Raw genomic sequence first — 12,283 nt, 5'->3', positions numbered from 1 at the left:
TTAGAAGCTAGACAGCCAATAGCTGTATTTGACTTTTATTGTCCAAGGTGTAAACAAGCAGGGAGAGAAGTACACAGCATGGGTATGTCAATGTACAGCCTGATGCCAGGACTCTTCCACCAGTCTTGACTGAACGGCTGTCATTTAACAGTATTTCTCTGAGTGCAGATATTGCTTCCAAGAGTAAAACACAGACTTTCATGTTATTTAACTTAAAAGTCTTGCAACTTGCAGGCTTTCAGCAAAGATGGGAACAAAGGCTTTTCCTGGTCTGAAAATGAGAACTTGGTTCTGGAATGCCAACAAATACTAAGAGCTGCCATTATGGTGTCTCAATGAAGAGTTATGTTTGGGAAACGTGTGTGAATAGGACAGACTTTCTCGTTTTAATGGCAGAAATAATAGTAAGGCAGGCAAACAAATGCTTTCAGCCTGGGAGCAGCAGCTCGCCATTGAAGGCTCTGCTCAGTCAGTCTTAGAGCACTCTGGTATTGCACCTGGTTATTGCAGGAAGCATTGCATGGATTTTTGTGAGCATGTGAAACATGAACACTCAGAGTATGTTTAACAAGAGTCTGAACCTTCATTACCCAACCCACTCCCATGCTAGAGGAGGTTATATCATAGATCTGTATCAAAAACATCGAGTTACTCCTTGTTTCTAAACTACTGAAACTAAAGCTTGAGATATTCACATATGCAATAGAAATAATGGTAATGCTGTTTATGTCTCTGTAAAATTAAAACTATTTTACACAGTAACAGAATTACAAACACTCTTTCTTGTAAGTACTGGAAAAATAAAGAGTTTCACTGAATCAGGTCTCCTGAGCATAGCTATGCTGTATTTGTCATTTGAACACTCAGCCTGCTCTGTTTGCAACTTCCATGTGACAAGGAATAGGCAAGAGCCACTTATCTGGAAAATAGAGGATAATCATGTTATTAAGATAGACTACACGCCAAAAGTCAGGTTTATTTATGTTCTTTATTAAACTGACACACATAGCTTGGTAGAGGCAGTGGGCATACATCTGAGGAGCAATTCTAGTTAGGAAATGATCAAGAAATTTCTGATTAAAGGCATGTTTGATCTTTGGTTTTATTCAGCATTTCCAAAGGAGAAACGATTGTTACAACATCTCTGCTGCACTTTGTAGTGTGCCTAAATTCCTGCCCGTGCCTAAACCAGGCTTGCTTTCTCATAGCAGTGTTTGGTAACCTCATTGAGATAAGTAGACCCTGCATATCCGAAAAGCATTATTATGTGCATGTAAAGATAAAAGGGGAGTATTTGGCATGTGAAAGGAGAACTGGGAGTCAAATGCGAAAACCTGGAAATAGAAGGTACTGAACCAAACCACAGTGCAAGGTCTGGTGATTGCTTGTGTTTGTGCAGTGCTTTGCACAAGGGATCTCCTATGGTATTTGTAAATGGATAACAAACAGAGCAATAGCAGCAGCTGCCTTTCCTTCATGTAAACGTGTTGTGGTTTAGCCCGGCTGGCAGCCAAACACCACACAGCCGTTCGCTCACCCTCCCCCCTCCCTCCCCGGGATGGGGGAGAGAAATGGGAAAGTGAAGCCTGTGAGTTGAGATAAAGACAGTTTATTAAGACAGGAAAAATAATAACAATAATAATAATAATAATAGTATTAATAATAATAATGTGTACGAAATAAGTGATGCACAATGCAATTGCTCACCACCCGTTGACCGATGCCCAGCCTATCCCCGAGCAGCCGGCCCCCCCTCCACCCCGGCTAGCCACCCCTATATATTGTTCAGCATGACGTCAGATGGTATGGAATACCCCTTTGGCCAGTTTGGGTCAGCTGTCCTGGGTCTGTCCCCTCCCAGCTCCTGCTGCATCCCTAGCCTGCTCGCTAGCAGGACAGAGCGAGAAGCTGAAAAGTCCTTGGCTTGGTGTAAGCATTGCTCTACAACAATTAAAACATCAGCATGTTATCAGCGCTCTTCTCATCCTAATCCAAAACATAGCACCCTGCCAGCTACTAGGAGGAAAATTAACTCTGTCCTAACTGAAACCAGGACAAAACGCCACGATCTTAACCTAACGCTAATTTAATAAGTTAATTTTATCTTATATTTTAGGTGACAGTCTAATGTTTTTTAAGGATTGTACCTACATGCATCAGCCTTGCAGCAATATCCTTTCCTACGTGGGTGTAACTTATGTAACGCTTGATCTGCTGATTGGGAAAGAGCAGAGCCTGGCTCTTCATCCTCCGTTTGATGAGAAGTAGGGACGGACGTGGCTGCTGGGTGCCAGCACAGCTCCCCTGCAAGGGGTGAGGCCGGGAGGTGTAGGCAGTGCCCTGAGACTCGCCAGGTCGGGGTTTATCCCCTGGCTCAGCACGCTGCTCCCATTAACTTTGCAAGCTGCTCGTGCTCTCAAGGTCTTAGACCTCCGTCTGTCTGCAGATCATAACAAGGGATCACGTTGTTCAGAATCAGTTTTCAGCCCCAGACACGTCCTCCAGAAAAGGCAGGAACTTCTGCTGGTGGAAACTAAGGAGACTGCACGGGCCAGCAGGAAGCTTGTTTTCTCTGGGGTCGTTACTTGGAGCCTCCTGTGCCGTGATGGCCAGCCCGAACCCAGGCAGGCTCAGCCCCTGCGATGTGTGCGGGGCTGGAGCCGCTGCTCTGGCGTTGCTCGATGCCCGCCGAGGTCCCGCAGTGTCTGGCAGCTCCAGCACACACCTGCTCCCCGAATGGCAGCGCTCCTAGCACGTACCTGATTGACTGCACAGCCCACACAGAGCAATTTTTAAAACATTTAAATAGCCTGTCTTCTTTGCTTCATCTTGACAATTGATTTTAATCAGTATTATCAGCTACTTAAGATACCTAATTCTCTGAAGCACTCTAGCATTCAGCCTGCAGGAGATATGTGGAGCGGAGGTGTGGGCTCAGTGACATTCTCAATGGCTTTGTCCAGGAGGTGACCCGAAATCCTTGTGTCGTAGTTCATGGTCCTGCCTGAGCTGCTGCCATTCACAGTAAGTTGGTGCTTTTTAAGTCCCACACCATCAGTGAAAGCGAGTTGGTTTGCACAACTTTTTTGAGGTTCAAACCAGCACAAAAGGAAAAAAAAAACATTATCCTTTCCTACCCACCCCACTGCTGCAATGTATTTGGTTAAAGAAAACAAAAAAAAAAAGAACCACTCAAATAAACTAATCACATGACTGAGTTATTTTGATATGTGGAATACTGCTTATTTGTGGCTTGTCAATACTTTAATTAATTTCAATCTGTTTCTAAAACAGAAGTAAAAGTACATAATTGATTTGAATCTGTTAGGAGTGGTCTTGCCCTCTGCACAGTCTGAAGCAAAGGCAGTGAAACATTTGAATGCGTTGTAAGAAATTATATGCTTCTACATTAATGCTGACTTCTGATTAATATTTTTAGGTGGTAGTAGAATAGAATTTGGTAACAGCTGGAAAGCCATAGATCAAATAATATCTTCCCTATTGTCATGTTTCCATACTAAGACATGCATTGTTAGGTTTACTCATATAATAACATATCTTCATTTTTAAGTGTTTAACACTCAGCCTCTGATTTTATGCCTGGGAATAATCAGGGTAGTAGAGAGGAGGAGAGGCAAATAACAGCTTATTTGCAGTTAAAGACCTACATGAAATATCACGTCACCTGGAGTTACAGAGTGAAAAGCCATGGCTTGGGTGAAGAGTAAGCAGTCTGACTCCCCTGCGTATTCCCCATTTCCCCTAAGGCCCCTGTAAATAAAGGAGGAAGCTCTGTTCTGGGCTCACCTGGTAAAACTCACTGCTCTGAGCTCTTAATACTCATTAGTGAGAATTACACATGCACCTTGCTTTGAAGTGCTCAGGAGGTCCCTGGCTGCCTCCAGGAGATGCTCCAGGTCACCTCGGCAGGCAGAGTTATTCCCTGCCAGTTAGGAAATGGTTCTCCATGCCCCCTGGGTTTCAGCTGCACTCCTCTGCCCCCAGAAGAGAAATCCTGTTTATTCTACCCTTGCCCCGTTTTCCATCTCTCCCATTCCCTTTCTCTCTCTGACACCCACAGCAGTGTCTGTGAGATGCCCAAGGTGCTCTCAGCTGTTTATTGGTGACTTTGTCCTGCTGCAGTTGCAGGGAGGTCAGGCAGTGATTTGTAACGAAAACCAGAGGAGCAATATATGCAGTCTTACCAACATGACCAATCTGTGCGATTTAATTGCTGCATAGAATATGCAAAAGCACTAGAGGTCAGATAGAGAAGGTGGGGTGTTTACAGGAAAGTAGAAATTGAGCTTGGAAAAAAAAGTAATTACACCTTTTTTAAAAGCATTAATGACTACACAGAAGAGCCTTTTAAATATATCCATGTGGGTTTTAAGCATTCATTCCACATCAGTATTTCACCTTTTTCCTTAAGTGATTTCTATATTCTTACTAACCAACAATCATTTTGTCTGAATCTCATTTCCTTGTAACAGCAAACCCATCAATCTCTGCTTTATTGAACAGGGAAGCATGCTTGGAAGCCAGAGCACTCAGATTTGATCAAAGATGTTATGCAAACCATTGATTTTAATTTACAGCAATATCCACTTCTTCCATTATTAACAGCTTTGAATTACTGAGACTGAATAATTAACAAATATTCCTACTTGATGATAGATTATTCAAAAGGCAGATGAGCAGAAACATATCCCAGATGAACGCCCTTCTTGTACCCCTGGTGATGTCTGCGTCTAATGTTCCCCGGGGGAGCAATACAAGGGGGCATGAGAGCAATACTCTTTGTAGAGATCTCCCAAACACTTCGGAAACTGTTGTCAGAGCAAATGCCCCTCAGACACGTGTCAGGGCGTGTTTCTGGCCTCCTGCCTCTGTTCAGGGCCCTGGGCTGTAGCCAGACTGGTGCAAATGGTGCAGGCGTGGGGGATGATGAATGACAGTGATGTCCCGGCAGGCAGCCTCAGGGCACCCCCAAAGCCCAGGGATCCCCAAAACATGATCCAGCAGGCTCAGTCACCAGGTCCCCTCGCAAGGCACTGCTCAGAGGGGTGGACGAAGGCCAGCTGAACCCACGCTGGCAGGGCCTGGGACGATGGAGTTGGCTCTCCCCATCCGTACCCGCTGCAGAATCTGGGGAGATGCAAGGTGCTCAAATAATCCTGAGATGGGAATTGTTTAGGAAGAGCAGACGGATGAGCAAAGCTAGATAAGACAAAATATGAATCTGTCTGCCTGGCTCTGTATAAACGGAACCATCCTCCTCCTCTCCACCGCTCTGCCAGCATTTGTGTGCTGCCGTGGAGGAAAAGGAACACCTTTTGTAGGGAGCTATTCAGTGTGGTGTGACGTTTTGTTTCACAGCCACAGAGCGATGTCAGCCCATTGTGAGGGCTCTGTTTAGAAAGGTACAATTACAGCTCGATGAAGGTGCTTTTGATCCCGGCGTCTCCATTGTTCGCCAGCTTTTCATCCTGCCCTGTACACTGCCAGCAGGCCTGGGGCTGAGACCTGACCTTTGAAGTCGCTTCTTTTCCTCATCCCTCTAATTTTTGTGGAGTCTTCTGCTGAATGTTATTAATGAAGGCTCTGGAGGTCAGTTGTGCTCACAGTACCGGTGCTGGCTTGTGCCTGCTCTTCCCCAGCGGTACAACATCTGTCTGCACAAGGAGGGAGACAGCGGGCCCAGAGCTGTCTGTGCCCCCAGCAGAGGAGAATTGCCTTGGGCATCCTGCTGGGCCTTCTCCAAAGCATGTCGCTGCCGTGCACGTCCGTCTGGTGGCACCCCAACCTTCCTGCCTCCCCAAATCTCCAGACATTGCTTCTGGGGAGAGATTTCAGATCAGATGGAGATGGACGGATGGGGGAGTGAATTCTAGTTGGGGAAAGAATGATGATGTCCTTTCCTAGGAGCCGTCATGTGGCTAGTGACCAGTTCTGTAGAGTGCCTTGGGATCTGGGTGTTGGAATAAGGACCTGGATGCCAGTTACCTTTAGTTTTGAGGAAAGCATCTATGTATGCAGTTTAGGGCAGTCATTGGTGACAGAAGGCATGGAAACTGATGCCATGTACTTGATTTTGCATCTAGCATGTTACTACTAGGTGGAGGAAAGCTGCCCAGAGGCAGTATTTGCTGTTCTGAGAGTTCAAAAGACAGACCAGAGGATCTCACCTAGAACTATTTAACACAAACCGCTGTGACAGACAGACCTTTGCAGCACGAGAGAGCACTCGAGGGAGGTACCGCTATATGCACGTAGGCATTTCATTTCCTACAGGCCATTGTCAGGGACGGAATGATGGACGAGGCAGATCCTTTTGGCAGATGGGGATTTTCTTCCATCAGATGGGAGGAGGCGGACTGGATCAACGTAGGCAAATTGCAGGCAACAACTGAGTGTAATTATAAGAACTGCAGACACAAAACCCACTCATTTCAAGAGTTGTCCAAGAACTAATGACCCAGGGCAGTGGGAAGCAACATTTCCAGCAAAAACTGGGAAATCCACACTTAGTTCTGACAGAGCCTTGTCACCATTTCTGAATGCACCAGCATTTGCCCAGAGCTGCTAGCTGCCCAGGAGGCCTCTTGGAGCCTTAATTGCCCTCACTGAAGTTGTGATAAGTCCAGGAGACAACTCTCCCTAATTAAATGTAAACTCTCAGATGCTGAATAAAACCTGCTCTTGACTTTGCCTTTCTTCTACCTTAGCATCTGTAATTGCCTTGCACAAAAATAAGTGTCTTGCTGAATGCAGATCCATGGCTGCAGCTGACCCTGTCAACACCACCCCGGCGACCTTTCTCCATTAAGCAGGACTGGATTCACTGATGTTAGCACCAAAAACCATTAGGGCAAAAGAAGCAGCCATGCCTTTGCCTCGCATTTACCATCTGGGCCAGGACCATTCACCTAACACAAGACAAAACCCACTGTCTTACTGGGTTCCCTTCGCTCCAAGCCACCTCTACCTGGGTGTAACTGGTACCCCAGGAACATCCAGAGGGACACGGGGCTGGCAGCATTCGGGGACTTTTTGCCTGAAAACTCTGCAGGGAGGTGGGATACACCCATCTGTCCATGCTATGTGACCTTTTTTAAGCTTCTGGTTTTAATTCATGAGATTATCCTGAATTAAAAGCTATGTGTGCTGTCATGGGGGAGAAAGCACTGCTTGGCATATGGATGTACATTTCTGAAGTTAGGGTATGCAGTTGTGTCAGACCTCTTTCTCATTATAGCTGGATAATTGAACTTGTTTTCTATCCTGCGTAGGTCTGCCTGGTGCTGTGTGTTTCCATGAGGCTACTGTGAGGCCAGGGCATCTCCTTTCTTCTTTCTTATTTGCTCATAAACATCCTCACCCTTCTGGATGAATCCATACCCAAATGCATTTGCTTGTAAAACTTTAAAACTCATGAATTCCTAAGATGGTGTTCATACTGCATATGATGAGTCCAGGCTCAGCGGGCTGTGATCTGACCCAACAGTGCAACTGGCAGCGGGCAAAAAAAGTCAGACTGGAGGTGGCACCGGGGACAAAACCAGAAATTGTGATTAAAGGGGTGCTCTGCAGTGCAGGCACGAGCTGAGACGCCTATTAAGATGGCACAGGCACTGGAGATGGGACTGCAGGAGAGCCTCTAATGTTTTTGAGCTTTGCCAAAATCAGGAGAATTCAGTGAAATAAAGTGTAAAAGCCTGGATTGGATTTAGTAAATAAAACATGACCCCAGAGGAAGTCAAACTAAAACAGAATAACAGTTCAATTTTTCAATGACGTGAACAATCTCACAGCATTAATCCTGGGTGCCGAGTGCCAGCTCTGTGCACGGTGAAGGAATCTCCTTGCAGAATTAGTGCCGAGTGCTGCGCCTAATGCTGGTTTATTTCTAGCCACACCTGATGCTATGAACAAACACCTGTTCTCACCACTCCGATGTACTGTGGAAAGTGACACAGGCAGGTGGAAGTTTGGGGTGCCTTTTGTTCTGGATATATAATTAGAAATAGCCTAAAAAGAAAAGTGACTCAAAAATTTGGTAATAAAAACATTTTATGAATGCTATTCATTGCACATTGTTTATTACCCCCCTCTTTTGAAGACTCCAGAAAAAAATCTTAAAAAAAACAAACCAAACAAAAAAGAACATTTAACAAGATATTTGTAGAAATGCAGATTTAAAATATGTCTAACATTGTGTTTGCATGTTATCCTTCCTTCTTTCCTTGCCTTGCCTTGCCTTGCCATGCCTTGCCTTTTCACTAACTGGAAGAAATTATTGATGTCAAGGTAGAGGGAAATTGGGCATTTCCTTTTCCAAAAATTGTTTTATTTTCCCTAATTCTGGAACAGTTTCTAAGTAAAACAAGGAAAGGAAAGGAAAGAAAGGAAAGGAAAGGAAAGGAAAGGAAAGGAAAGGAAAGGAAAGGAAAGGAAAGGAAAGGAAGAGTAAAGGAAAGGAAGGAAAGGAAGGAAAGGAAAGGAAAAAGGAAAAAGGAAAAAAAGAAGAAAAAAGAAAAGAAAAGAAAAGAAAAGAAAAGAAAAGAAAAGAAAAGAAAAGAAAAGAAAAGAAAAGAAAAGAAAAAAGAAAAGAAAAGAAAAGAAAAGAAAAGAAAAGAAAAGAAAAGAAAAGAAAAGAAAAAAGAAAAAAAGAAAAAAAAAAGAAAAAAAAAAAAAAAAAAAAAAAGAAAAAAAAGAAAAAAGAAAAAAAAAAAAGAAAAAAGAAAAGAAAAGAAAAAAAAAAAGAAAAAAGAAAAGAAAAGAAAAAAGAAAAGAAAAGAAAAGAAAAGAAAAGAAAAGAAAAGAAAAGAAAAGAAAAGAAAAGAAAAGAAAAGAAAAGAAAAGAAAAGAGAAAAGAAAAGAAAGGCAGAGATTCTTTCTGCTGATGAACACGAGCCTCTCAGCTTTCTCTGTAAATAGGAAAAACTCTTTGTTGAGGAGTGCTGAGGTCTTGGTGGGCTGTTTGGGGATGCTGCTTCTGTGATGGCCAAGCCACAGGCGGGTGCCTGGCGCCCCCGGCTCTGCAGGAACCTGGGCAGCCTCCAGGCTCTGGTGCATTTTCTTTATTTTCTTTTTTTTCTGTGCTCCCCAGTTCGAGTGAGGGCTTCGGCGTAGCAGAGAAGATCGTGCTGCTCACCTTCATCTCGGCGGTTATTCTGATGGCGATCCTGGGGAACCTGCTGGTGATGGTGGCGGTGTGCCGGGACAGGCAGCTCAGGTGAGCCCACGCAGCCCCCATGGCTCCACCTTCAGCCGGGGAGCATTGGGCAAGGCCCCAGATGAAAGCCCTGTGCACGAATCTGGGAGCATAGACCACGAAGGAGGTGCCACCATTAGCTCTGGAGCAGTGTCACACTGCCACCTCGGTCTCGGTGACCCTGCCCTCAGATCCGCCCTGTGGCCGTGGGACCATTGCAGTCTCCATCCCCTACACATTTAGCACTTTTGGTGTCAAAACCAGATAAATCAGCGAAAAACAGAGCAGAGCAGCAGTGCTCAATCCCATCTCCAATTCCCTTTCTCACTAGCCCCTCAGTAAAACATGCAGCACGAGGTCCTTCTGCAGCTGCGCCGCGCTGCCGCAGCCTGGCAAATGTTCCCAGCAATTTGGGGCGGTTCACAGGCAAAACTCCTGTCTTGAGGCTTGCTGCTCCCCCTGGGATTTGTCAGACCAACCCCAGGAGCAGAGGGAGATGTTCAGCAGCCTCTATTCATATTCTGCGTGGGATTTTTAATGGATTTAATTCTATTTTATTGTTATGATTTAAAAAGTACTCTTCAAGTTAAAATTATAGCTTTGGTCTCAATTCTTCTCAGTGCTTTCTGGAAGGATTTTGTCAATTTACAAGTTAAAATAAAATCCCCCTCCTCGCCCCCAAACTCTCCAGTGCAAGCTGTGAGACTGAGCCAGAGGCTGAGGCCTGCGGGCATCTATTTACCTCTTACATGTGAGCAGGAAAATGTGTTTACGCAGGGGAGACAGTGGTTGTTTAGGTGTAAAAACCAGGAACGAGCTAGGTGTGACAATATAAAGTGGGAAATCTGTTAGAGAGGACCTTTCTATGTGATGGAGCAAATTAGACCCAACCACAAGCCAAATTCTCTGTCTACACGTAGAGGATGCTGCATTGAAGATGTTCATTTTGTTATCTGCCTTGCAGGAAAATCAAGACCAATTATTTCATTGTTTCCCTTGCCTTTGCGGACCTGCTGGTGTCAGTGCTGGTGATGCCGTTTGGAGCCATTGAGTTGGTTCAGGACAACTGGATCTATGGAGAGATGTTCTGCCTTGTTCGGACATCTCTCGACGTCCTGCTCACCACAGCATCAATCCTGCACCTGTGTTGTATCTCACTGGACAGGTATGAGCAGAGCAGCAGAGAAAATTGTGTTTGCTTTAAGTTTCTTCGGTGTTGTTGCTTAACCGCAGTAGCCAAAGGGTGAGCATGAGCCTGCTGGGTACCATGCAGCAATAAATCTCTCTTGGTAGCTCTTTTTGGAAAGAGCTGTCCGAATCCTCACCAGCGTAGGAAGACTTTGAAGGGGATGAGATTTTTGTTGATAGAGCAAGCTAGGTTCTCGGCCAGTTCCTGGCACAGCTTTGTTTGCATTATTGATCAGACGTGCTACAGATTCTCCTTCAAGGTAAAGAAAAGACATCCTTAAAATGGATCCGCAGGAAAGATATACAAGATCTGCAGCAGGAGGTGCGTCTTGCACAGGTCGTTGTGTTTGCAGTGGAAGTGCTGCTCATGGCCAGGGGCTGTGGGGAACGCTGGGCTGGTGATCAGCTCGCTGTGCTGTGCTGAGCCCCGTGCACCCAGGGACCGAGGCACTAAACTCTCTGGCTTTCTCTCTTATCAAAAAGTGTTTGACAAATCTTCCAAGTGCTATCAGAACTGTTCTTCCTGCTGTTAGCCAGACAAGCACCCGTATTACTAAATGACACATTTTGACATGCATTACTAGGTTATATAGAGAAAGACTTGGAGAACAAGCCCCCACCCCCAAATTTTATAGGCCTTTTTAGCTAAGACATTCATTTGCACATCTTCACTAGTGAAGGCTAACAAGGAGGTAAATAAAGCTGTTGAAAAGGTATATAGGCTTTGTGGGAGATTCTAAAAACTTTCTTTTCTTTTAAACTTTTCTTGCAAAATTAAAGTGAAGCCAAAATCCTAAAGAAATCACAGCAAACAATTTTGTTTTACTGATGTCTGCAATTTTTCAAGGTAAACTACAGACCTTTTCAATTTTAAAACAAACCATACTGAATAGCAAGCATTTATCACAGTCTAAATACTTAAAATAAAACACTTTGACCAGCTATTCTAACAGGCAATATTTAGAGTCTTCAGTTGCTTTCTGTGCAGAGATTTCAATACCTTTAAAAATACTATTACTTAGCATTACTAATATGGCTACAATAACCATAATCATTCTCATCATCATGACAACTGGTATTTAAATAACATCTTTCATCCAAAGTGTCTGTACTCAGCCAGGCTTCAAAAGATAGTTGATTAACTTCTCCATTGGTTGGCAGAACTCCTTTTGTGTGGGAGGCAGGGGCACCACCACGTAAAGTAGCACACCCAGATAGGAGCTGATGTGCAGTAGCTGTGGTGTGTTTCCATAGCTGGAAGTTTAGATGGCTGGAACACAAATGAGAAGCTCGTTATCTTAAAAACATTGACAAATTGCCACTCTGAGCCAATTACCAGTAAAGCAGATGTGAGGATGTGGACTTGTTACGTAAAATCATGGAGTTTGATTCTTCAGGCCCTTAAGTAACGTCAGGGGGTTGTGCAGAGGGGGGTCACAAAGGGAAAATATTACTGCCACCTTCCAAGGGGCAAGGACTCCGTGTGGGGTCTGCAGAAAGGAAATTTCCCTCCTTCTCCTGCAGATGCCCCCCTCTTGCAGCCCCCCGACACATGGTGAGCTCCCACTCCTGCTGTCCCCACTAGTCCCCCTGCTGCTGGGACAGCCTTGCTGGGTGTCCAAGGGTGGGGAGGCTGCCCCAGGTTGTGGCTGTCAACGTGCATGGCGTGGAGGTGGGGATTTGGGGACACAGAACAGACATGGCAGCTTTACACAGGAAGATTTGCTCTTTGTAAACAGAGCAGAGGCAGAGTTTGCAAACACGCAGCTCAGCAGAATGAACTGAAACTGGAAATACATTTAAAAAAAATAAATGAGATGGGTTAGATTATGGAATAAAACATTCAGAGCAGAGCGGGAACACCTGGACAGGACAACA

The 12,283-nt window shown here is 44.8% G+C and overlaps 1 protein-coding gene across 3 annotated transcripts in view; it reads left to right on the top strand.

Moving 5' to 3' along the window:
* HTR4 (5-hydroxytryptamine receptor 4) overlaps window positions 1-12,283 on the top strand; it is a 133,645-nt gene that overhangs the window by 52,060 nt on the left and 69,302 nt on the right. For all 3 annotated transcript variants that reach the window (XR_005824316.1, XM_040573342.1, XM_040573343.1), the window contains exons 3-4: window positions 9,113-9,238; window positions 10,182-10,382. Coding sequence is in view for 2 of the 3 variants with exons in the window: in XM_040573342.1 (XP_040429276.1) it covers window positions 9,113-9,238; window positions 10,182-10,382 (327 nt within the window). In the remaining variant the exon portion in view is untranslated. The remainder of the gene's footprint in view (window positions 1-9,112; window positions 9,239-10,181; window positions 10,383-12,283) is intronic.

This window comes from Cygnus olor, chromosome 14 (genome assembly GCF_009769625.2).
Source record: "Cygnus olor isolate bCygOlo1 chromosome 14, bCygOlo1.pri.v2, whole genome shotgun sequence".
Classification (NCBI taxonomy): Eukaryota; Metazoa; Chordata; class Aves; order Anseriformes; family Anatidae; genus Cygnus; species Cygnus olor.
Note: the sequence above shows the minus strand (reverse complement) of the source record. Positions and strands in the feature narration are given on the sequence as shown.